The sequence below is a fragment of the Sebastes umbrosus genome, chromosome 2 (assembly GCF_015220745.1).
Source record: "Sebastes umbrosus isolate fSebUmb1 chromosome 2, fSebUmb1.pri, whole genome shotgun sequence".
Classification (NCBI taxonomy): Eukaryota; Metazoa; Chordata; class Actinopteri; order Perciformes; family Sebastidae; genus Sebastes; species Sebastes umbrosus.
The window spans coordinates 38,033,275-38,057,599 of record NC_051270.1 but is presented as its reverse complement, the minus strand read 5'-3'; the positions used below and the strand labels follow the sequence as shown (position 1 = coordinate 38,057,599).

General features: G+C 40.8%; 2 protein-coding genes across 15 annotated transcripts in view; both read right to left on the bottom strand.

The window, feature by feature from the left end:
- Positions 1-7,254: 7,254 nt before the first annotated feature.
- LOC119474372 (toll interacting protein) lies at positions 7,255-13,389 on the bottom strand. The gene is made up of 6 exons (XM_037746380.1): positions 13,357-13,389; positions 10,734-10,883; positions 10,232-10,414; positions 8,963-9,115; positions 8,168-8,252; positions 7,255-7,941 (listed from the first exon to the last, which is right to left on the bottom strand). Exons 1-6 carry the CDS (start codon positions 13,387-13,389, stop codon positions 7,682-7,684), a joined length of 864 nt encoding a protein of 287 aa, XP_037602308.1. The 3' UTR covers positions 7,255-7,681.
- Positions 13,390-14,974: 1,585 nt separating this feature from the next.
- The window catches only part of celf1 (cugbp, Elav-like family member 1), a 62,691-nt gene continuing 53,340 nt past the window's right edge, over positions 14,975-24,325 (bottom strand). For 13 of the 14 annotated variants that reach the window (XM_037746259.1, XM_037746345.1, XM_037746281.1 and 10 more), the window contains one exon: positions 21,097-21,981. The gene's annotated coding sequence lies outside the window, so the exon portion shown is untranslated. Of the gene's footprint in view, positions 15,083-21,096; positions 21,982-24,325 lie in introns of those variants that run through there. The other variant, XM_037746265.1, reaches the window with a different exon arrangement.

Here is a 24,325-nt window from a genome sequence, read left to right as displayed (position 1 = left end):
TGCCTGCTAAGTTAACGCTCCCGTACGGTGAACTGGAGACAGTGAACGCAGCATATGCTCCTGTACAGGTGAACTGTGGACTTAGCTGTCTGTTGTGCTCATACACTGCAGGTGGTACACCGCTGCATGCGGGGCACTAATCTCGTCGGTTAACGGTTAATAATCGGTTAATGAGGGTCGGTTATCGTTTAAGAATTTTTTTCAAAATGAGCATCCCTCATTATAACCATTATTTAATCAGTTAAATTGAGACTAAGATCTCATTTTCATGGGAGTCCTGGCTGAACACATAAAAACGTAGAGCCGGTTACATCATTTATTTCTAAAGACATACATTTCTAAATCAAATATTACAATGTAAAGTGTAAAAATAGCACATACTCTAAATATATGCATGGATGCAGTGCATATGAGAGGGAAACTGGGAATAAAGAAAAAACACATGAAGCTACAGCCTGTACTGCAAAGGTGAAGAATTATTAGAATTATATTATATTATATATTATAATCCATAGGATTTATTTTGCCACTTCACAACAGTGAGCACCAGAATGATTGCACGGATTAGATTGACAGCCGACAGATTTGTTATATCGTGAATTCCGATGCTCGTTCATTTTGTATTCATTTGAGTGCTTTTATTGTGAAGGAAACATGTCTCACTTCCGGTCAGAGCCTAGTGCCTTAACTGTGTGATCGATGCAGTTCTTTGTTTCCACTCAGAATGACGTAACTACACCTACCGCTGGACACTAGAAATATTAATCATGTAATACACTGACTCTCTGTGTTAACATGATGATGTGAATCTGTCACATCTCTGCAAGTGCGCTATACATGCATGAGCTACCATTCTGCTGGATCTGTGGACACTCACATACTGGTGCAGTGTACTTCACAGACATCAAGGGTCCTTCCGCAAGTTCAGGAGTACATCAGCAACATGATCAATACTTTTTTTTTTTTTTTTTTTTATCACAGTTTCAGCCGATCTCAGCTGACATTGGGTGAAGGCGGGTACACCCTGGACATGTCTCCAGACTATCACAGGGCTGACACATAGAGACAGAGACACAGTCAACCATTCACACTCACATTCACACCTACGGGACATTTAGAGTCGACAATTAACCTAACCTTTAGACTGTGGGAGGAAACCTGAGCACCCGGAGAAAACCCATGCTAACACGGGGAGAACATGCAAACTCCATACAGAAGGACCCCAATCCGGGTTCGAACCTGCAACCCTCTTACTGTGAGGCTAACCACTGCACCACCGTGCCGCCCATTATCATCATATTATATGCAACCAAAATAATACTTAACAAATGCCTACGTGGAAGGTGATTATAAAAGAGTTACAATCTTTATATGTCATTCCTCTTGTTTCATCTGACATTCATTGTAAACATGATATGGGACTTGTTTCTAATTTTGACTGTTTCTATTAGTCATTACTGCGTGAAGGGGATCAACCCTGGTGATGCTCTGGTGCTCAGTTGCTAAATTAACAGTTCACACTTGGGAGGTAATTAGTATGGATGTAAACAGAAGGGGTTGTGATGGAATGTTCCATCTATTCCTTGAAGTCGCGGGGCTCTGTCTGTGAGTCCTCTCTCGCTCTGGGTCGATGGGTCAGCCATTGTGCGGTTGGCCATCCCTCCTGTTGGCTCCACCGGGTTGCATTCCTGTCTGAGAGCGAGACGTCTTATCTGTGCAGCCGCGTCTACAGTTAAGGAGTGGAGCCCGTCGCTGAGGCAACCAAGGTCACAGAGGAGCAGAGTCTCTCGTGAGTGAAAACAAGGTATGCCACCGACGGGACCTGATGTTCACGTAAAAGACTGAGCACTGGGGGGTGGGGGGGAACTTATAATCCTCCTTGATCAAGCTTCAATATGACCTTCTGTTGAAGACATCAACGTCTCCTGGGCCTCTCCCTCCCTGCTGATGAGTCAACCTGCGTATAAGAAATTCCACAACACTAATGACACATGCCTGCCATGCCTGGCTCTGTGCAGACGCCTGTATTTCTATGGCCCATCAGGCGATCACCATTAACATAGAGCTGTGGTTAAAGTTAAAGCGCAGAGAAGAAACTATCTCATTTTAGGTATATATTACCATTGCATTACCACAAAATAGAGGTAATTTAGAAGAATCAGATAAAAAAAAAAAGAGTGGTCAAAAGCAGCAGAGGACAATGGAATGGAAACCTGGCCAGTAATATTTGTGATTTCTTGCTCTGGACCAAAGTGTTGGGGGGGGATGGACAGATAGACTGATCTTTAGACTCAGTCTATAATACACCTAAAACGATCATCATCACAAGATTTACACAACTGGTGTGTTATATCAGCCAGTTCTCTGATGTTAAACAGTGTATTAATCACAACAGGTATACTCAGTCACAGAGGTTCATGTTAAACCTGCAGTAGGCAGTATATTTTTGGCATCATTGGGCAAACATTCCATAATAACCTTTCAGCATATTGTAATTCAAGTGTTCTGAGAGATAACTAGACTTCTGCTCCTCCTCATGGCTCTGTTTTCAGGCTTTAGAACATCTAGCCCGTGACGGGAGACTTTGACCAATCACAGGTCATTTCATTTAGAGAGCGTTCGTATTGGCTGTGCTCCAGTCATGTGACCGGAACTTGGCGTTCCTCACCAGATTTCACAATGGCGGCGACGTCACAAACTTTCTCATTTTACAGCTAAACTGTACACTACAAGATGATTCTGAAAACATTTGAGAGAAATAGACATTAACGTAACAGAATATTGATTCATATTTGATCAGCACTGCCTAGTTTGACCGTTTGGTCGGAGTTCGCGAGTGATTGACAGCCGGCTCTCATAGACGGCAGCTGGACAGCAGACCTCAGATCAGCTCTGACTGCTTGTTTTCCTCCGGTCTGTGAAATCTTGCAGATGCCGTTAGGAGCACCGGAGGACACAGAGACACATGATTTTTTTCAGGTTACCTGTTTCATGTACTACTGTCAAGATATAGCAACCGTTTTATAAAAATAACTTTTTTTCATCATATTTGCTCCAATCTCGCCTACTTCAGCTTTAACAGATTAACCTAAGTAAGACTGGAAGTGGAATATGACCAATAGTTGGATTATTCAGGCATTCATGAAACACCACCTGTAATGCTGGTTACAATGGTTGCAGATGACCTGCTGGGTGAGATGACACTCCTCAGGGGTGAGTAAAGATGGTGGGGTACGGAGGAGGACGTGTTAATGAAATCACAGCATCCAACACATATCACCCACTCCTTTTCCTCTCTCTTCAACTCTCCCTTTCCGGACGCTGAAACAACAATAACTGTGGAGAAATGGAGAGTTGATGTGTTCACGGACCTCATGGGCCATTTTAGTGTTCCTCCTTCCCGGTCTCAATGCGAGAGATGGGAGGAATGGAACAAGGAGGAGAGGGGGTCAAGGAGGTGGATTTATTTTCTCAGGAGAAGATCAATTTCCTCTCAGCAGAGATCCAAGCCTTGTTACAGAGACAGACTGTCTGTTGTCCCCATGCACAACAGAAAAAGGGGGTTTTACTCCACATACTTCTTGCTTCCTGGTTTATGATTTTTGACTTTTGTAGTACTTCTTTTTTTTCTTTTCTCTTACTATGTTCATGTTATGCACCAAGATACCGAAGGCAAATTCATGTGTACTTCCCAATAAACACAATTCTGAGAATGACACAAAAATTCAAATTTGTCTGTGGTGTAATATTAGTCAGATTTGTATAATTTAATGCAAATGATTTGTGAAGTTCCCAGTGTCAAATCAGAGACTGTGTCAGAAAGCGTTGACTCAACTCTGTGGTCACCGTTGAAGCCGTGGTTGTGTTTTTTGAGGATCGCATTATCGGCTATCCAAACACCAGTTGGTTCAATAAGAAATTAATTTGACTGACGTGTTGGTGAGGCTGCTCGCAGTGTGACTGCAGAGTGAGTCAGGCTCCACAACAGAATCTGAATGCAGGAATTTAGTGTCAGCCGGCATTCAACATGACGCCTTGTAGCAACAAGCAGTCAGCTGCTATAAGGCATTATACCGCTTACCTATATGGTTCTCCTACTTATACAGTAAATGTAGTTAACAAACCTACAAACTCCTGACAAAGTGTATACATGACACTAGGCTTGATAAATGAAGATGAAAATTAAGTTATTTTTTACCAACCCTGATATCTTGTAACACACCTTTCTGTAACAAAGAGTCTTCTATTCATTCTGCTGTTCCTTTTGGCAATTTGTTTCTAGCTTAAGAGCTTTTTTTTTTTTGCAAGTCCAAGTCAAGTCTCTTATGGTTGTGATCTATTATCTGCTGCATGCCATCCGGTCTATAGATCACTGCGTAGCTATATCTAAGGAATTCAAAGCATGTATCATCACTCCTTTATCTATTAGTATACAGTATCAGCATTGATTAGTTGTTTGGTATATGATCACTTTGAACAGGCTATTGCAATGCAATCTGAAAAAAAAACCACACAATGAAAACGTTCCTTTAAAGTAAATAAACTGTATTTTACCCCTAAAAATGGATATAGACTAATGTTACTCAAGATAACAGGAAGTCTTACTGACATTAATAGGCATGCAATAATATGCTATTTTTAGTACAACTGTAGTGTATAATTACTCTGGGTCTCCAGCTAATGACAGCTTATAATCTACTGTGACTGAACACATCCATCTAGTCCAGGGGTCAGCAACCTGTGGCTCCGGAGCCACATGCAGCTCTTCAACTCCTCTCCAGTGGCTCCCTGTGGATTTATAAAAAGAATTTATGAAAATGAATAACTGTTTTTTTTTGTTTACATTTTCATTTTTATTTATCATTATTGTAGGTCTACGGTACGACGGAGTATTAGGGTCACATTGAGGAAAATAAATAAATCTGAGATTTTCGAGAATAAAGTCGTAATATTACGAGAAAAAAAGTTGTAATATTATGAGAATAAAGTAATAATATTAGTATATATATATGTGTAGTAGTATAGTAGTAGTAATTTTACAAGTTATTATCTTTTTTTCTCATAAAGTTATGACTTATTCTCGTTATATTACGACTTCTTTCTTATAACATTACGACTTTCTTCTTGTAATATTCTGACTTTATTCTCGTAATCTCAGATTTTTTTTCCTTCAATGTGGCCCTAATACTCCGTAGTACATTTGCACTTTGGCCCTCACTGCATTAGACTTATATACTATATATTTAGACTATAAACTGAGTGACCTTCATCACAATGCTCAAATGTTTTGCGGCTCCAGACAGATTTTTTTCTTCTTTTTTTTGCCTAAAACGTCTCTTTTGATAGTAAAGGTTGCTGACCCCTGCTCTAGCCTCTCAGACCCAGAGATGCTCACCCTCACTGTGTGCTACTGAAGTGCAACCTGAGTCCAAGTCCCCATCTCTGTTTTCACATTGGACACAGGTGTCTGAGAGGTCATGTTGTCTCATTGGTGGCATCACCAGAAGTTCTAAACCTCAGAAAGGCTTTTCCTTCCCACAGCTACCTGATACCAGCTGGCTTCACACTGTTCCTAAAACTATTTCAGCCTGTCATGTGAAGAACTGAAACACCTGCTGCAGTTCATGCCAGGAATCTTTATAAATTAGCATTTTACAAATCACTAATTATTAATTAATTTAATCAATTAAAAATGAGAGAATCACATGACAGAATAAAATAACTGACATTTTAAGAATCTTAACAGCGATAGTTTTGGAATCACAAGCGAAAAAGACTCATCGGACAACATCTCTTGAAATGAAACCTTTGGCAGACAGCACAATAGAATCAAGACCTCGTAATCTGTAACAGCGTCGATGGAGAGCTCAAAGAACTACAACACGTACAAACACTGTAAGTGAAAAACAGGTAGACTAAACATGGAAAGCTCTGCTTGTGGTGTTAGAAGCTGCAGTCCGTTACATCAAACTATAAAGCATGACTGAGCTCCCCAAATTATTATTTTTTTTCCTCATGTACAAGCTTTAACATGATGGTGGCGCTATAGTAAAGGTAGGGGGGGGGGAGGGGGGGGTCAAGAAAAACAGCTCTGGGGACCATCAACATCTAGAGCACATTTCATGAAAGTCAGGTCACTGTCTTATGGTACGTTTCCACCGGGGTGTTTTTTTACCGTGAGGGGACGCGCCGCTTCCCAGCATCGGACGCTTGGTGGGCTGTTACTAGACACAACACACTCAGCACCTGATTGGACGAACGCTTTCCCTCCGTGGGCTGCTGTTGCTCCCAGCTTTCAAACCGGAAACAACATGGAGGATCGTTTGGAAACTGTCTTCTCTTATTTCACGAAAATAGTTCACTGAAATGTGTTTCTAAAAACATTTGAGGTGAGAAACAAGCCATGCAGTTGCTGAATCTGTCCTTATTTTGGATCGACAATGTTTTATTTTAAAAGATTCTCGGGAGAGAATCGAGAGACGCCTGTGCATTAAGTAGACGTGCAATGCATTCTGGTAGCGTGGCGGCGCGATTCGAGAGACGTTCCTCATTTGCATAAAGTTGAGCGCTAGTCTATTTTATGCAAATCACGGGCGTCCGACGCGACTCGCCGCTTCTCGAAACTCCCGAGAATCTTTTAAAATAAAACATTGTAGATCCAAAATAAAGACAGATTCAGCAACTGCACGGCTTATTTCTCGCCTCAAATCTTTTCAGAAGCACATTTGGAGTGAACTATTTTCGTGAAATAAGAGAAGATAGTTTCCAAACGAGCCTCCATGTTGTTTCCGGTTTGAAAGCTGGGAGCAGCAGCCCACTGGAGGGAAAGCGTTCGTCCAATCAGGAGCAGAGTGTGTTGTGTCTAGTGGCAGCCCACCAAGCGTCCAATGCTGGAAAGCGGCGCGTCCCCTCGCGATACTATTTAACTCATTAAACATGGACTGAATTACTGTTCAGGTCTCCACTTTACCCAAGTCACTGTAGACAACTCAGCTGAAGTGTTTCGGTCTCAAAAGTTCAGACAACATCCTGCTGGGCTTCAAACATCCTGATTTCATCAGGAATGGGAACATCTTCATTCTCCTCACGCTCACACTGCGTCTTCGTCAAAACTCTACATTATTTTAAAAAGTTACTCCACAGGATTTTACTTTTTTTTTTTTGCACTCTTCACATCCTTCACTGATTGAAAAAAGATTTGCTTTGCGAAGAAATAATTAGTTTTCACTGTGAAAGATGACTTTGCATTCATTCTCTCATCACCATATATAGAATTCTATAGAATTTAATACATCCGTAATTATATATGTGTCAGATTTTGGATGCACTGAACATTTGACAGCTACATATGAAACGGTAGAAGTTCACTGCAGGTTACTACAGACGTGTTCTACGCACACTATTAATAACAACATCGACATGAACAGAAGATGGACTCTGAACTCGACTCTATACAACTCAAAACAGTGCAAATCAAACCCTGGGATCAGCTGACATGAATTTCCCAAAATACATCTGCCATTGATATCATCTTAAGACCAGGAGTCAATAGAGGGGAAGGAAACAGATCTCTGTGGCTACCAGGAGTCCTGGGAGCTCAGATATGGCTGCAGTGTGTGTGTGTGTGTGAGTGTGTGTGTGTGTGTGTGTGTGTGTGTGTGTGTGAGCTTGTGTTCTGCAGTTAGAGCTCCTCGGCCATCTGCAGCAGAGAGTTGATGGCAGCGTCCTTGTTGCCCTGCTGTGCGTCCAGCACGGTGCGAACCACCTCCTTATCCAGGTTGGGGAACATGTCCTGCAGAGCCTTCAGGTCCTCCTCGCTGCACACCGGCTCCTGGACCCCAACAGCTGGCACAGCTGCTGGCATCGCCATGGGCACCATGCCCTGGTTGTAGACCGGTCCCTGGTTGTAGACCGGTCCCTGGTTGTAGACCGCAGGCACTCCTAAGCAACACAGGACACACACTGCTGATGAAGGAGCTAGCTTTAACGTAGCAGAAATATGGAAATAAACATGGAGAAATGCATCAGTATCCCAATGTGCAATATACCTCATGACATCACTATGACATCATCGGGGTTATTTTCTCAGACTTGACAAAAGAAGAAATTCTACATTAATCTGTGTTCACATGCTCTGTGTGTGTGTGTGTGTGTGTGTGTGTCTGACCTGCAATGGGCACATATCCCACTCCTTGCTGATACACAGAGGGCATTAGGACCACAGGCTGAGTCATCATCCCTGCTGGTAAGGACTGGCAAAGAGACAAGACAGAGACAACAAAGAGCTTTACAGCTGGTACTGGCTGTGTTTTACCATATGATATCTCAGGAGCATAGGTTTCGTTTTTTTAATTTTACATTACATTTTCCCGTAGGCTTACATTGAGGAAGAGACGTCTGTAACTCAGCGGATATATATATATATTTTTAGGTAAATCAACTCCTTTCTACAGACACTCTAATAGTCCTTATTTTAATCATTAGGTCCTAAAAGTTGTAAAATGCACTAACAGCTGAATCCAGAGTGATTTTGGTGCTGCTGTTCATGTGAATGAGCCCCAGGTTGAGGGGCTGGGAGGCGGGGTTAAAGGCTACTGTTTATTTGTCGTGAATAAATGCTACGACTCCTCAGCTCAAGACCCGAGCCAGCTTCCTGTATCTAGAAACTCCGACTCAGACTTCCTTAAGGTGGGCTGTTAAGCTGGACCAGCTATTCTCCTTTAAGTGACAAGTAGCTCCTCTGAGTTTTGCTCTTTTTAATTCATTATTAATATTTCTTTTAACCAATAGCATTAATCGGTTAAAATTCTTAATGACGGTTAGCGGTTAAACGGTTAACTCTTAACATCCCTACCTGGGAGTGATGTTAAATGTACATCCATACTGACACTTTGTCTCGCAGGATGAGAAGAAGATGAACACTTTCAGTGTGTTTGACAGGGTGTCTATAAATACTACTCACAGCGAAAGACATCACCAGGTTGATCATGCCCTCCTTGTCATCGCCCTGCCTGCCGCTGAGGCTGAACCACTCGTCCACCACGCTGCCCTCCCTCAGGCCTTCAGGGATGGTGACATGAGTCCATGCTATCCTGTCGTCCATGGAGAACGCTCTCTGGATGGCACAGCGGCAGAAACACATGAAGACAAACAAAGTTCATGCTCGTGAGATCACTTCATCCACACATGCAAAAATGAAGAAACAAAACAGATTTTCATGAAGCTGTTGCTCTGTCATTAGCATTAACCAGTCCACTCAGCCTCTCTGTCCCACTATAACCAGTCCACTCAGCCTCTCTGTCCCACTATAACCAGTCCACTCAGCCTGTCTGTCCCACTATAACCAGTCCACTCAGAGAGAGGCTGAGTGGACTGGTTATAGTGGGACAGAGAGGCTGACAATACATTCATTACCTCCACCATTCAGCTATGTGTGATGTTATGGAGGCTGAACTGTCATCTGAGAGTGAACCAATAGGAGCTGTGTAATATTCATTTACAGGGCACCACAACTGCCTTTAATCCACTTTTATCAACCACCACAGTTATCGATCATCTTGCAGACTGAGGTCGTGAATTCCACAAGTCTGTTACATGAAAAGGGGAACAGTGGTTTCCTCGTTTGTCAGCAGTCAGGTTTACAACATGGGAATTACCTGAAGTTATAAATAAGAGTCACAAAAAAATGAAAAATGTAAAGCATTAACGTTACAGCCGTAAGAACAATTCCCACAGTAGTTTTATTGAGGCCAGTAATGTATGTCTTTATGGATTATTGATATCGGAGGTAAACTGTGAGAAGACACACTTTTAAGTTGCATTTACTGCTCATACAAACTGTACAGGTTGTTTACATGCTTTAGTTTAATGAATTCATTAATCGAAATTCCAAGTGGCCTATAACTTTTAGCATAGGTCTACTCTTATGTAAAAGATTTTCTGACTTTCCTCAGACAAAGAGTAGATTATAACAATAATTTGAAAAACTGACACAGTACCTATTTTTGTCACTTGCAGCAGGAAATTAGATAACTGAACTTACGATTGTCTAATTATAGTGTACGTGAAGTTCAGCTGCAATTCAGCTGAATCTGACAGATCAACAGTCCCCATATACATAATGTACATATTTAGCAAATCAGATGATCCACAACTCTGACCTGTGTGACCTCCTCCACCTCCTCCACCTCCTCCACCTCCTCCACCTCCTCCACCTCCTCCACCTCCTCACCTCATCAAAGATCTCCAGATAGAAGGAGTCCACCCCGGGAGGCACCGTGCACTGGATCACCTTGTTCCAGCGCGGGTTCTTGGCTCCGTTGTGAGCAGTCGGCGTCTCGTAGACGGCATAGCCAAGTCGTACCCTGCAGTACGGATCCATCCGAGTCATACCGTAGTTTTTAGCCAGCTTGGCCTATACAGCAAAACAAACAAGACGGCTTCAGTTTAGGTGATGCATTCAATATTGCTACCGTCCCAGTTCAGCTTGCCTGTGTGTTCCAATGTGTTCAGTGGATGGTGATTTACAGTTTGATGATTTCAAATGTGCAAAGTAGGACCTGGATCTTTAACTAGCATGATAATATAAAAAAATAGAAGTTACTGTCATTCATAACATGATTTTATACCTTAAAGTGCATGTTATTGGTACAAGTATCATATTATCCATATTGGCATAATTATTCAAATGAGACACAGCTGTATTTCTAACAGCAGAGCTGAACTGTGCTTACCTGGACCACAGTAATGCTGAGTCGCCCTACGGTGCCCATCGAGCCTCCGTACTGCAGCTGCCTGGCTGCCTGGGCGTCCAGCTGGACCTGCTGCTGCTGCTGGGTGGGAGTGATCCGCAGGAAGTCCAGGGGGAGCTCCCCAATGTACACCTGAATACACATATACATACAGACAGGGAGACTTCAGACTGACAATGCAAAGACAAAAAAACACACCTGAGCCAGATGAACAGTAAAACTTGATATACCTCGTTAAATGCAAATTAAAAAAAAAAAAAGGTTTCACCTGACTACATCCCACTATTACTGGTAATAGTTTCAGCTAAAAGAAATCAGAATTGCTCATTTTAAAGTATGTTTGAATTTGATCAACACATGTATTTAATGCTTTCATTTTGGAGGTTCATGAATTAATGTGATGACTGAGTGTAATGTTTTGAGACTATCATGGAAATAAGAAATTGGAAACAGAATTTGAAACACTGGAAATAAGTTAGAGTGTGGTTCTGTTTTTTTCCCACAAGGATATGGAGTATCAGTCAGTGGGAAACCCATTTGTATTAATGATTATTAGGCTTTTAGTGTGTTTTAGCCCACACAATCTGTAAATAGCTATTAATATTTAACAAATTGGGGGAGGTTTGGGGGTCCTCCCCAAGAAAATGGGAAGGTTTTTGACTTAAAACTATGCAGTTTGGAACATTATTATTACTACAGATGATGCCCAAAAGGCTTAAAGACAAAACTTGCTATCATTAAATAATAAACACATATCCCAACCTTCGTCTGAACATTTACGTCTTCAGGCCCTGTAAAATCATATTCTGTAAATCCAATGATTCAGAAAACATTTAAATACTGTTTCATTCATTATATTTGATCACAAATAAAAAAAGTTATGATGTTCAGTTCACTAATTATTTTACAAAAAAGAGCTTGATAATGATCATATATTTGTCATAGTAGAGATAAATGAACAATTAGCACAGGGACACAGGATTGTGTACTTCATTTCACTGGGTGTTTCGGCTACAGAGGGATATTCAGATGAGACAAAGCCTCCTCGGCCTCACTTTTTTTTCTCTTTTTCCATGCTGGTCTGAGGTCAGTACATCAGAGAACCGTGCTGAATGCAGAAAGCAGTAAGTGTGTCTGTTGTGTTAATACTAATGCTAAGTTTAATACTATATACACACACATTATATCATGCCTCAAAACTACAACTCCTGCTTTCTATCAGTTGTGTCTTTTACAACTCTATTAAGCATTCATGTAGCCTGTTGCAGAGAGACAGAAAAGTAAAAAAAGACAGCCTTATGTGGACATGACTTAGCCTATATACTTCAACCACAGGCAGTCTTCCACAGGTAAAAGTGAACACACCTGTATTTAACAGGTCATTCATGATGAAATGTCACCCGCTTAACTCCCAATTATTAGCCTCAATGAGTCATCTGATATTGACTTTTTCAGTAAGAGAATAGACTTGATTTGACCACTTCTGTAATCTGTGTCTTTGTGGGGGGGGGAGACAGTAGTGTGCTGGTATTTTGGCTTTTACTTATTAAATTACTCACAACACAAGTCACTCTTTAAAGGTCCCATATTGTAAAAAGTGAGTTTTTCATGTCTTTCATATCATAAAGCAGGGTTTAAGCGCTATATAAATACTGTTAAACTAACAAAGCGTTCAATATACAGAGAAACACACACACAGCCCGTATTCAGAAATTGCGCATTCTAAACAAGCCTTCAGGATTTCTGTCCATTTTTTATGTCACAAATATACAATATTTAGACCGTTGCACGGTTTTAAACATTCTAAATGTGACCCAGTTTATTTCCTGTTGCAGTGTATGTGTATGACATCAGCTGACAGGAAGTAAAACATGGACCGAAGCTGTTGCCTAGCAACGCAATTCTGTTGCAATTCGGTTGCAATTCCAATTGAAATGCACTAAAACGGAGCGTTTCAGACAGAACATGAATACAGGTATATTCAGGCAGACAGTATGAAGAAAATAAAGTTTTTTTTTAACATTACAGCATGTAAACATATTCTAGTAGAAACACAAAATACAAACATGAACCTGAAAATGAGCACGATATGGGACCTTTAAGTAGATACTCTTGTACTCTAACTCAAGTATTTATTGTGATGAGTACTTTGACTTCTGACAGGTACTTGAGTTCAGTTTCTGGCTTCTCTAAAATAACCTTACCCACCTCTGGGGACATAGACCAGCTACTCCTACAAGGACTACCGTTAGCAGTAGTTAGAGAACTTTTACACACTGAGATTATTCCTCTTTGTTGTTGTCTCTACAGCTCTTATAACTCTCTACATCAGCCAGATAGCTAACCCGGGTTATTTACATCCGCAGCTTCCTCCGTGCATCAGCTGCTGTAGAGGTTTACTGACTCAGGAACTCTCATGCTGGCTAAATGTAGCCAACATTAGCTCGTTATTATGCCTTTACCGGGTATTTCTACCGGTAGGTGATGGTGTCAGCGCGGTGTGCTCCGGTATGTTGCTGTTTACTGACTAAAGTTACCAGAGGAGGCTAGTTCCGCCTAGCCGTCCACCATAGATCAACACACTGAAGACACAGCTCTCTGTTACCTGTCCCCGCTGAGTGCTGATGGTGGTCGCCATGGTGTCTCTGCGGTGTCTCCTCGGTCCTGTAGGACTGGATCAGATTCAAGAGTCTTTTCTTTTGAGTAAATCTATTATAACAAACAACCACAGACAGTGGCTGTGGGCTGAGGCTAGCTGGACTGATTTAGACTGGACCAAAGAGGCTGGGTCACGCGTCATCAACACGTCATAGCTTTGGGAGTACTACACATGCGCAGTAACGTCTGGTCTGCACTCGTCGAAATTGAACCAATCGCAACGCACGACCGCAGCTACAGTTACACTGCGCATGCGTAAACCCCATGAGCCATGTCCGCCCGTGTCCTAACCTCTTTCCATAGGCCTTGGACTTGACCCGGAAGGTTTTTTTTAAATCTTTATTTATAAATTCATCATCCGTCATAATATTATATCAAACACTTGAATCTCAACCTTAATAATCACATTCGTGAGGAACAGATTTTAACAATAATAATAGTAATAATAATAATAATAATAATAATAATTATAATAGTAATAATAATAATAATAATAATAATGATAATGATAATGATAATAATAATAATAATAATAATTATTATTATTATTATTATTATAATTATAATTATAATGTAATAACATTTGAATTTTTCTTATCACAATTTCTTAATCATTCTGTGTAATTACCCATGACTGTGGTATGGACATCCATTGACAAATATATTCATCGAGGGGGGTGATTTAGTATATTTGTATTTTTGTATGAAATACTTCAACAATAACATTAACGACAAATTATTATATTTTGTTCTCCACTATAACCCCATATTGAATATTTTCAAATATAAAATGTTTAACATTTATGTCTTTAGAATGAAGCCAGTTTTGAACATCCGATATGTTCTGGACATATTCTTGATAAATAAACAGCTGTAGAAGAAGTGTTTAAAGGACCAGTGTGTAAACAATCAGGGGGATCTATTGGCAGAAATGGAATATAATATTAATAAGTATGTTTTCTTTATTGTATTATCACCTGATAATAAAAGCTGTTGTGTCTTCGTTACTTTAGAATGAGCAGTTTATATCTTCATAGGGAGCGGGTCCCCTCTCCACGGTCGTGTCTAGAAGGTAACCCACAAATTGCGAAATCTGGTGAGATTCATGGAGCCACGAGAAGTGTTGTAGTTTAAGCATGACAGGTCACCAAGTTGTTGTCACGGCTGTACAACCATCAGAATGGACTATTCTGTGGTGATTTAAAGCTACTACGTGTACGAGGAACTTTCATTTTGAGTTGATTTCGGTTGGATCAGTATTAATTCAATTGAGACAGTGTAATAACAAGTTAAAAGTTCCATGCAGTAGCTTTCAGAAAACCGTTCATTGTAAATAGCTAAGTAGCCCACAACAGCATGATTTGTCCCTTTAGGACTTGCTTGTCTGCAGCAGTGGGTTTCTGCTGTTTATACTAGCGCTTGTGTTTGTCTTTAGGCTGTGTATAGAAGAGAAATAATACACTATTGAGGAAAAGCAGTAAAACAATGGCTTACAAGATTCCTTAAAAACAATCACTGCAGGCTCTGGAGTGATCCTTGTGTGTGTGTGTGTGTGTGTGTGTGTTTATAATGTCGCTAGAAGCCTGTCAGTCTAATGAGGGGGGAGCGGATGGCAGCAGTCCGTCCAGTCCATCTGCTCCCTCACTAGTTTATGGATCACGGATGACGTTGTTCTGTCGAAAGGGGAAAAAAATAATAAGGGGTTGCCTAATATACTTTCGCGGATATTAATATACCTGGGCAGCCCGCTCAAGTAAAGTCTATGTGAGGTGGAACACTGATCAGACTGACATTGGTAGCAAGTAACATTACCAACTAACTAGCTAACGTTCGTTATCCAACCTTAAGCTGACCAGTTATTCAAAAATTTGTGTCACTTTTTAGAACAACAAAGGTAATATTGGTATTTTCTTGGTACGACTGCAGATTCGATTCAAAGTCGGCGAGACAAGAAAAATTTGAAACAGCTCCCGGTAAGTCTGCCATTGCTGCAGTCATTGTACTGAATCAAGTGCGCATGTGTGAGACTTTCGCAATTTGTGGGTTACCTTCTAGACATGACCCCTCTCCACTGAGTCCGCCATGTTTGCACCGCCATGTTTCAACAGTAGTCAAGAACGGACCAACCGAACACTGTTAACTTTTTTTTATAACATAACTCACTCCCATCGCTGCCGCCGCTCTCTCTCTCTCTCTCGCTTCATCACTCACTTCCCACAGCAGTGGCGCTGGTGACTCAAAATATTGGAGAGGACAGGAGGAAAACCAACCCACGGTGTCATGTTGTTTTACACTAGTTGGCTACTTGTTTCTACTTTCTTTGTTTATTAAACAAAAGAACATAATTCAGATTCAGTATAACAATAACAAAAGAGCCAGAGGTATATCACACTAAACAAAAATATGAAACCATACATATTTTGAGTGTCTTAAGAGCCTTTTTTCTGAGAAAGTGGTTTCAAATATTGCTCAACATCCCTCAAGAAAACAACAAAATATGGTATTTATTGTTAAATTTATATTTATGAATAAAAGATTAAAAGAAAACATATGAAATTTATTATAAGAAAATATTGTTTTTTTTTGTTTTTTTTAAAAAAGCAAACACCACATTTTCCCATAATAATGTCTTTAAAGATATGATCAATGACAAATCTGCAAAGGTCTTTTTTTTATTTCTGCATGTAGTGATTGACAGGGTAATATTTAGGAATAATTTTGAAGGACAGCTCCTTATTCACTATTAGGTATTTATGAGGAAGCACCCAGACCTTCTTCCAATAATCTATTTATCATTTACAGACCGATTCCAATATGCCATGATGACATATCAACACGTCGAGTGATTTGTACCATAAATCTCTATCTGTGTGGGGGCTTCTGATTTACAACTCGTATATCATCATTTATAAATAAACACAAACAGTTAATAACATTCACAAATCTTATGTTCATTTGTGAATCGCCAATTTAGCATTTTAAAATGGTAAAGTATGTGTGAATCTCAACGGATTCCTGTGGATCCTTTTGACTGTTTTACTGCGCAACAGGTGTTTCAGAAAAACATCACAAGTGTAGGGAAGAGCCAGCGCTCTCCAATAGGGGGCGCTAATGCAACATTTATCGATGGAAGGGCATTTAAATACAATTAAAAACAGGCATTAAATATCCAAGACAATAGACAATTAAAACACGCTAAAATACAATAAGACAGCTATAAAATATAATAAATTAATAAAAATCCATCTAAATATGACACATTACATTGGTCTCTATGTGCAGCCGGCTGTGAGACGAGTGGTCAGGGACCGTCTACAAAGTGCAAAAGAGAAAAAGATTCAATAACTTCAGTATTATGCAGTGCTCAAGCTCAAATAAAACAAGACAGGTATAAAATATAATAAATAAATCAAAACCCATCTAAATATGAAGGTGAATTTGTTCCATTACTTTTCAACTGTTTTCTTATTATTATTATTTATATCCTTATATTAATGTCTTTCTCTGCGCAACACAAAGCAGTAACATGTCATCAATATCCCTTTTGTTTACAGAACGTTATAGTTAATCAGTGTGGATGCTCACATCGTTATATTTATAGTTATCATTATAGTTATAGTTAAGAAGGGTTTTAAAATGCATGAAGCGCAGTACAAACAGAAGAATGAGTCCGACCCTCTGGAGGTCGCGTCATTTCTCAATGGTCAGCTGGAGGGACATTGACGTCTCCATTGATACAAGCTACGCATCTCAGCTCTTAATATTAGTGCAGCACGCTCCTTAAATGTCCCATATCATGCTCATTTTCAGGTTCATACTTGTATTTTGTGTTTCTACTAGAACATGTTTACATGCTGTAATGTTAAAAAAACCCTGTATTTTCCTCATACTGTCTGCCCGAATATACCTGTATTTACCCTCTGCTAGGCAACAGTTTGAGCCCATGTTTACTTCCTGTCAGCTGATGTTATTTACATACACTGTAACAGGAAATAAACTGGGACATATTTAGAATGTTTACGTTTAAAACAGTGTAAAAGTCTAAATACTGTATATTTGTGACATCACAAATGGACAGAAATCCTAACGGCTTGTTTCAAATACCCAATTTCTGAATATGGGCTGTGTGTATTTCTGTGTATAATGAGTGTTTTGATAGTTTAACAGTATTTATAAAGAAAAATAAAGAAAAAACTTTCTCTTGCCCTCAAGTTAGTAACTCGTTCCCTCGAGTTACTTCATAGAGCATTTCTTCCAATCATTCCTGACAGTCCACACATTGCTGTTGAACAGAGCCCCCCTAGATGATGTTCTTTGGTAAAGTTGGAAAGATATTGACATATTCAAACTTCCTGGATCACTAACTTATAACTGAAACGTTGTTAAAACACCAACGAGGGCTCTTTCTAACCGTAGTAAGGTAGACAATGAGCTACAAGCTCATTTTAATCACAACCAGCCTTTAGTCCTCTGAGCTGGACACATTACATTGGTCTCTATGTGCGGCCGGCTGTGAGACGAGTGGTCAGGGGCCGTCTACAAAGTGCAACGCCGAAAAGAGAAAAATATTCAATAACTTCAGTATTATACAGTGTAGTACCACCAAAATCACTTCACACATCTATGGTCTCCTCATAGTTGTACTACAACACTTAGTTTGGACAAATATACTTTTGCATAATTTTGGTGAATTTTTAATGGCAAGAATATTCAATAACTTCACTTTTATAATGTAGTGTATCAAAATATCTTAATTAGTATAAGTATAATCAGGAATTTTGATGTGTGAAGTGATTTTGGTGGTACTACACTGCATAATACTGAAGTTATTGAATCTTTTTCTCTTTTGCACTTTGTAGACGGTCCCTGACCACTCGTCTCACAGCCGGCTGCACATAGAGACCAATGTAATGTGTCATATTTAGATGGATTTTTATTAATTTATTATATTTTATAGCTGTCTTATTGTATTTTAGCGTGTTTTAATTGTCTATTGTCTTGGATATTTAATGCCTGTTTTTAATTGTATTGAAATGTCCTTCCATCTATAAATGTTGCATTAGCGTTGTTGGTGATTCACAAATTAACATAAAATTTGTGAATGTTATTAACGGTTTGTGTTTATTTATAAATGATGATATACGAGTTGTAAATCAGAGGCACAGACACAGAAAGAGATTTATGGTACAAATCACTCTACACATCTTTGTGCATCGCGTTTTACGAGACACAAGTCACATGACATTTTACGAGTCACGTACTGCCTGTATTTGTGGATTTTGTGTGTAACAGCACGGTAAGAGTCTCAAAAGAATCCACACAAGTAGGTGGAGATTCACAAATATATTTTTTCTTTGAAAAATGCTGAGTTGATGAACAAATGATGACATGAGTTGTAAATTAGAGGCACAGATACAGGCTTACAACATAGGTTTACAGATATAAATCACTCTGCATTTATTGGTGTATCGTGTTTTACAAGTTACATAATGTGACATTTGTTTGTGAATATTTATGAGACTGTTTTGACGCCATAGTTATTGGTGCATTTGCTCATTCAGATGGAGTTGCTGATGGGACAGAGGATTGGGAGACGGTGGAGGCAGAGGGTCCACCGGCCGAGCACCACACACATCTGTTACGCCCAAAACACAACGATGATGAATTAAGAGACCGAATACAACCTCTTTGTCCTGTGAGTTTACTTTGCACCCAGATTATGGGCCACTTAACTAGCAAAAGAGGAGTTGGACACGCCCTAAATGCACTTGTGCCAAGTTTTAGTATACAAAATCAAAGTCTTAAAGCTGCAGTAGGCAGTATATTTTTGGCATCGTTGGGCAAAAATTCCATAATAACCTTTCAGCATATTGTAATTCAAGTGTTCTGAGAGAAAATTAGACTTCTGCTCCTCCTCATGGCTCTGTTTTCAGGCTTTAGAACATCTAGCCCGTGACGGCAGACCAATCACAGGTCATTTCATTGAGAGAGCGTTCCTGTTGGCTGTGCTCCGGTCATGTGACCGGTACTTGGCAGTTCCTTCAAGAGATTTCCAACATGGCTGCTGGGTCACAAACTTTGTCATTTAACAGCTAAACCGTGCACTACAAGATGATTCTGAAAACATCTGAGGAGAGAAATAGGCATTAACGTAACAGAATATTGATTCATATTTGATCAGCGCTGCCTAGTTTGACCATTTGGTCGGAGTTCAGAGTGATTGACAGCCGGCTCTCATAGACAGGAGCTGGACAGCAAACCTCAGATCAGCTCTTACTGCTTGTTTTCCTCTGGTTTGTGAAATCTTGCAGATGCCGTTGGGAGCACCGGAGGACAGAGAGGAACATGATTTTTTCCAGGGTACCTGTTTCATGTACTACTGTCACGATGTAGCGACCGTTTTATAAAAATAACTTTTTTTAAATCATATTTGCTCCAATCTGGCCTACTTCAGCTTTAACTGGTAACAAGATACATAATTCTTTCAAAGAACCCTCCTAAAGCAGTTACATTTCAGTCTAGGAAACTTTGGGACTTGTAAAATAAAGTAGGACTGAATATTCCAGCAGGATGAGATCATGGCTGAATTGTTGATTACTCTCAGTACAAGTCACAACGTTGGTCCACTGGTCAGGGAATAAAACAGACTGCAGACTATAAATGTGGATGTGTAGGGTCTCTGGATTATATTCAATAAATACACACAAACACACACACAGTATACACACCACTGTGTATGAGTAGGCCACTTGGTCTGTGAGTCCTCTAGGGGCGTATACTGTAGTGCCACACAAATACCGAGTACCGATACCGAGTACCGATACGAGTACTTCTCTGTGCCAAAAGACCCTTGTTAACAGCCAGCTGGAGGGTGTGAGCGACACAAGGCAGGCTGGGGAGTCCCGCATACGAGGCGGTGCGCCGCGACCGGCTCTAGGTCGGCTCGGAAAGGCTCGGGGCGAAAGTGGCTCGCGGCCGCAGCTTTACAACGCTCCCTGCCCGGACCTCGCCGCACCGTGGACAAAAGGCTCGCTGCACCCTCTCTCCCCATCGGGGGAGGGACGGGGCCCCCTGCTCCCGGTGCGACTGTCGACCGGGGCGGACTGTCCTCAGTGCGCCCCAACAGCGTCGTGCCGCGGCTCACGAAAAGGAGCCAGGGGTCTGCGGGGATGTCGGCAACCCACCCGACCCGTCTTGAAACATGGACCAAGGAGTCTAACGCACGCGCGAGTCAGAGGGCGCAAGCAAAACCCTATGGCGCAATGAAAGCAAGGGCAGGCGTGCGCCGACTGAGGTGGGATCCCAGCCCCGCGGGGTCGGGCGCACCACTGGCCCGTCTCGCCCGCACCATCGAGGGTGTGGAGCAGGAGGACCCGAAAGATGGTGACGAGAGGTTAACGTCACGCTGCTGTAAAGTGGTATCGGTGCTGTCGTATCGTAGCCGTTTTGCGAGTACGAGTACATGAGAACAGTATCGGACCCGATACCCGATACCGGTGTCGGTATCGGTGCATCCCTAGTTGCAACCAGTCAACTAACATGAAGCCTGATATATAAGTGTATATGATATGAGTCAGCTCTTCAGTAAAACCTCCTGCACGTGATGCCAACTGCCTCACCAGTCATCAACCTGTGCTTCTACAACTAAGCCTGACCGGTAAAGCAAATCCAATAAAAAGGGGGAAAATACTGATTGTGCAAAACATTTGGCACCAGTTTATTCATCATTTAACTTAACACAAACTAGATCACATTTTGCCAAGAATTTCAGTGCAGATATATTAAAAAAAACAAAAAAAACATGCATACTAATGACACTGTGACAAAAGTCTCTCCTCTGTGGACTGTTGTCTGATTCTCCTCACACAAAAAAGAGCAGAACAGCATCATGTGCTTGCGGTGGTCAGTCGATAGAGGCTTAAATTAAAAAAAATGATTTTTACACTGACAATTAATGTCATAACATCACTCAAACGGGAGCTCCCGAGGATGAACCCTTAGCTAGCCTATCATTAAATTAATATATCTAACAACACATGATCACTAACTTGCTTGAAAAGTGTTTCTAATTTAAGAGACACACACCAGCGCTCACACACACACACACGCACACGCACACGCACACGCACACACACACCACCACCACCTAGAGACAGATGAGCTGCTTTCACACACACAAACCCACAACAGAACCAGAGGATGGGGGGGGCACTGGGAGGACTGCTCCACAACAACACAGGAGATGAAAACAAAGTTAAAGGTCACACTTGTGTCAAACAAACTGCAAAAAATCTAGTGAGTCAGTTCTAGAAAAATAGATTATATTTTTTTGCTTGTAATAACTTGAATATAACTTTCAAACATGTCCAGGGGCAGTCTTTCTAGTGCCCCCCCGTTGGCAGCACACAGAGGACATTATGGGAAACACACTAAACTAAACCTCCTGGTAATCAAATGCCAAACACAACAAGGTCAATGGTGAAATTGGAAGCACCAGAGAAGCGCAGAAGACAAGGACTGGACGATGAACTGTGACGCCACATCAACATGCTAGGGGCAAACAGGAAGTGATCTAGAAAAAAAACAAAAAGAAAAACACAACAGGGAGACAAACCTAGGTTATACCGCAATGGAACACAGACAGGAGAGAGAAAAAGAAACCAAGAATGATCATCTGTGTGGTATCGATTACAGTCTAAACACTCAACAGTCAGAGACAGAGTGAGGACGAGCCACATGCTACCAGGAGCCAGGAGTGGATGACAACAGCAACACACACACACACATATGACAGCCTAAATCAAATAGCTAGCACAGAATCAGTGACAACATGCAGGTCAGAGCAGGCCTCCAGAGGCCTGGAATAGCAGCTAGCATGCTATCTAAACACAGCTAATCACACGGAGGTTGGACATCTGCTCTGTAAAAAGTATAAAAAGTAAAATGTTACATACTACACGCTGCTTTAAAGCAGCAGTAGTCAGTATATGTTTGGCATCATTGGGCAAAAATTCCATAATAACCTTTCAGCATATTGTAATTCAAGTGTTCTGAGAGAAAACTAGACTTCTGCTCCTCCTCATGGCTCTGTTTTCAGGCTTTAGAAAATCTAGCCCGTGACGGGAGACTTTGACCAATCACAGGTCATTTCAGAGAGAACGTTCCTATTGGCTGTGCTCCGGTCATGTGACCAGAACTTGGCGTTCCTTCAACAGATTTTAACAATGGCGGCTGCGTCACAAACTTTCTCATTTTATAGCTAAACCGTGCACTACAAGATGATTCTGAAAACATCTGAGGAGAGAAATAGGCATTAATGTAACAGAATATTGATTCATATTTGATCAGTGCTGCCTAGTTTGACCGTTTGGTCGGAGTTCGCGAGTGATTGACAGCCGGCTCTCATAGACAGCAGATGGACAGCAGACCTCAGATCAGCTCTTACTGCTTGTTTTCCTCCGGTCTGTGAAAACTTGCAGATGCCGATAGGAGCACCGGAGGACACAGAGGACACAGAGGAACATGATTTTTTTCAGGTTACCTGTTTCATGTACTACTGTCACGATATATAGCGACCGTTTTATAAAAATAACTTTTATTTATCATATTTGCTCCATCTAGCCTACTTCAGCTTTAAGAGATGTTACTTTTGTCTTTCCATTTACACACGGATGTTCTTATCATATTCTGCCAGACAATTCACACAGTATGGAGGACTCTGGTGACATTGTCTCTATGGTATAGTCAACAAATCCCATGTTCAGAGCCAAACCAGCAATGAATGTATCTACTAACAAGTATTGTGTGCGTGGTGTGTTCTTCCTCATTGTTGTCCAACAACTCATCAATGAGCCTCGCAGTTACACACGGTGTCATGTTCCTTCATCACCATGAACACACACATACACTGTAGTTTATTCTGACTCAATCCCACACACACACTGTCCTGCTGCCACTAATACTCACTATAGAGCACCAAATGGGGATTAATCCGCCGCTGAAAATAGCCCCCAACAAATGCCCTCCTGTTCCTCCTGTTTGAGTAACATTTGATAAAAACTGGGGTGGAAATTATATATGGAAATATATTTTTATATATTTGATGTTTTTACAGATTGATATCTTCAGTAGTATCCAGTGGGCTTGGAGCTGAGTACCTCAGACAGAGTAGGTCAGTCAGAAAGTATTGAGAAACGGACTAACACGTTGTTGGATTTGGTCTTTTCATTGTTTTCTTTTTACTTGGGCTTTTAAAATAGGTCATTTAAGACATGCAGCCAGTGTGCCACAGCTACGACTACAAAGTCCCTGATACATAATCGTGATTTTTGTGCAATAGCAAGAATGTGTTGGTATACAATATACCAAGACGCTCACATGACAGTGAGTGAATGGGGCAACATTACACAAAACATGGTGACTTTCAACTGCTTTGACGTGAACGCCCCCGTAGCAGTGAGTGATTCTCTGCTCACGGTCATCTCACATCCACATCCACGTACCACAGCTTTACTCAGACTGTCTAGACCAGGGGTCAGCAACCTTTACTATCAAAAGAGCCATTTGAGGCAAAAACAAAAAAGTAACGGAGTATTAGGGTCACATTGAGGGGAAAGAAATCTGAGCTTTCCAGAATAAAGTTATATAACATTACGAGAAAAAGTCGTAATATTACGAGAATAAAGTCATAACTTTACGAGAAAAAAAGAAAATAGCACGTAAAATTAATACTTTATAATATTATGACTTTATTCTCATAATATTCCGACTTTCTTTTCTCATAAACTTCTGACTTTATTCTCTAAATCTCAGATTTTTTTTTTCCTCAATGTGGCCCTAATACTCCATCGTACCATAGACCTACAACAATGATACATAAAAATGAAAATGTAAACAGAAAACAGTTATTCATTTCC

Bases quoted from the DNA above. Each gene is read 5' to 3' on its own strand.
- LOC119474372 (XM_037746380.1), bottom strand. From the start codon at position 13,389: ATGGCGACCACCATCAGCACTCAGCGGGGACAG. The intron at 10,884-13,356 runs GTAACAGAGAGC...ATGTGTATTCAG, and splicing joins TCAGCACTCAGCGGGGACAG to GTGTACATTGGGGAGCTCCC. The intron at 10,415-10,733 runs GTAAGCACAGTT...TTTGCTGTATAG, and splicing joins TCAGCATTACTGTGGTCCAG to GCCAAGCTGGCTAAAAACTA.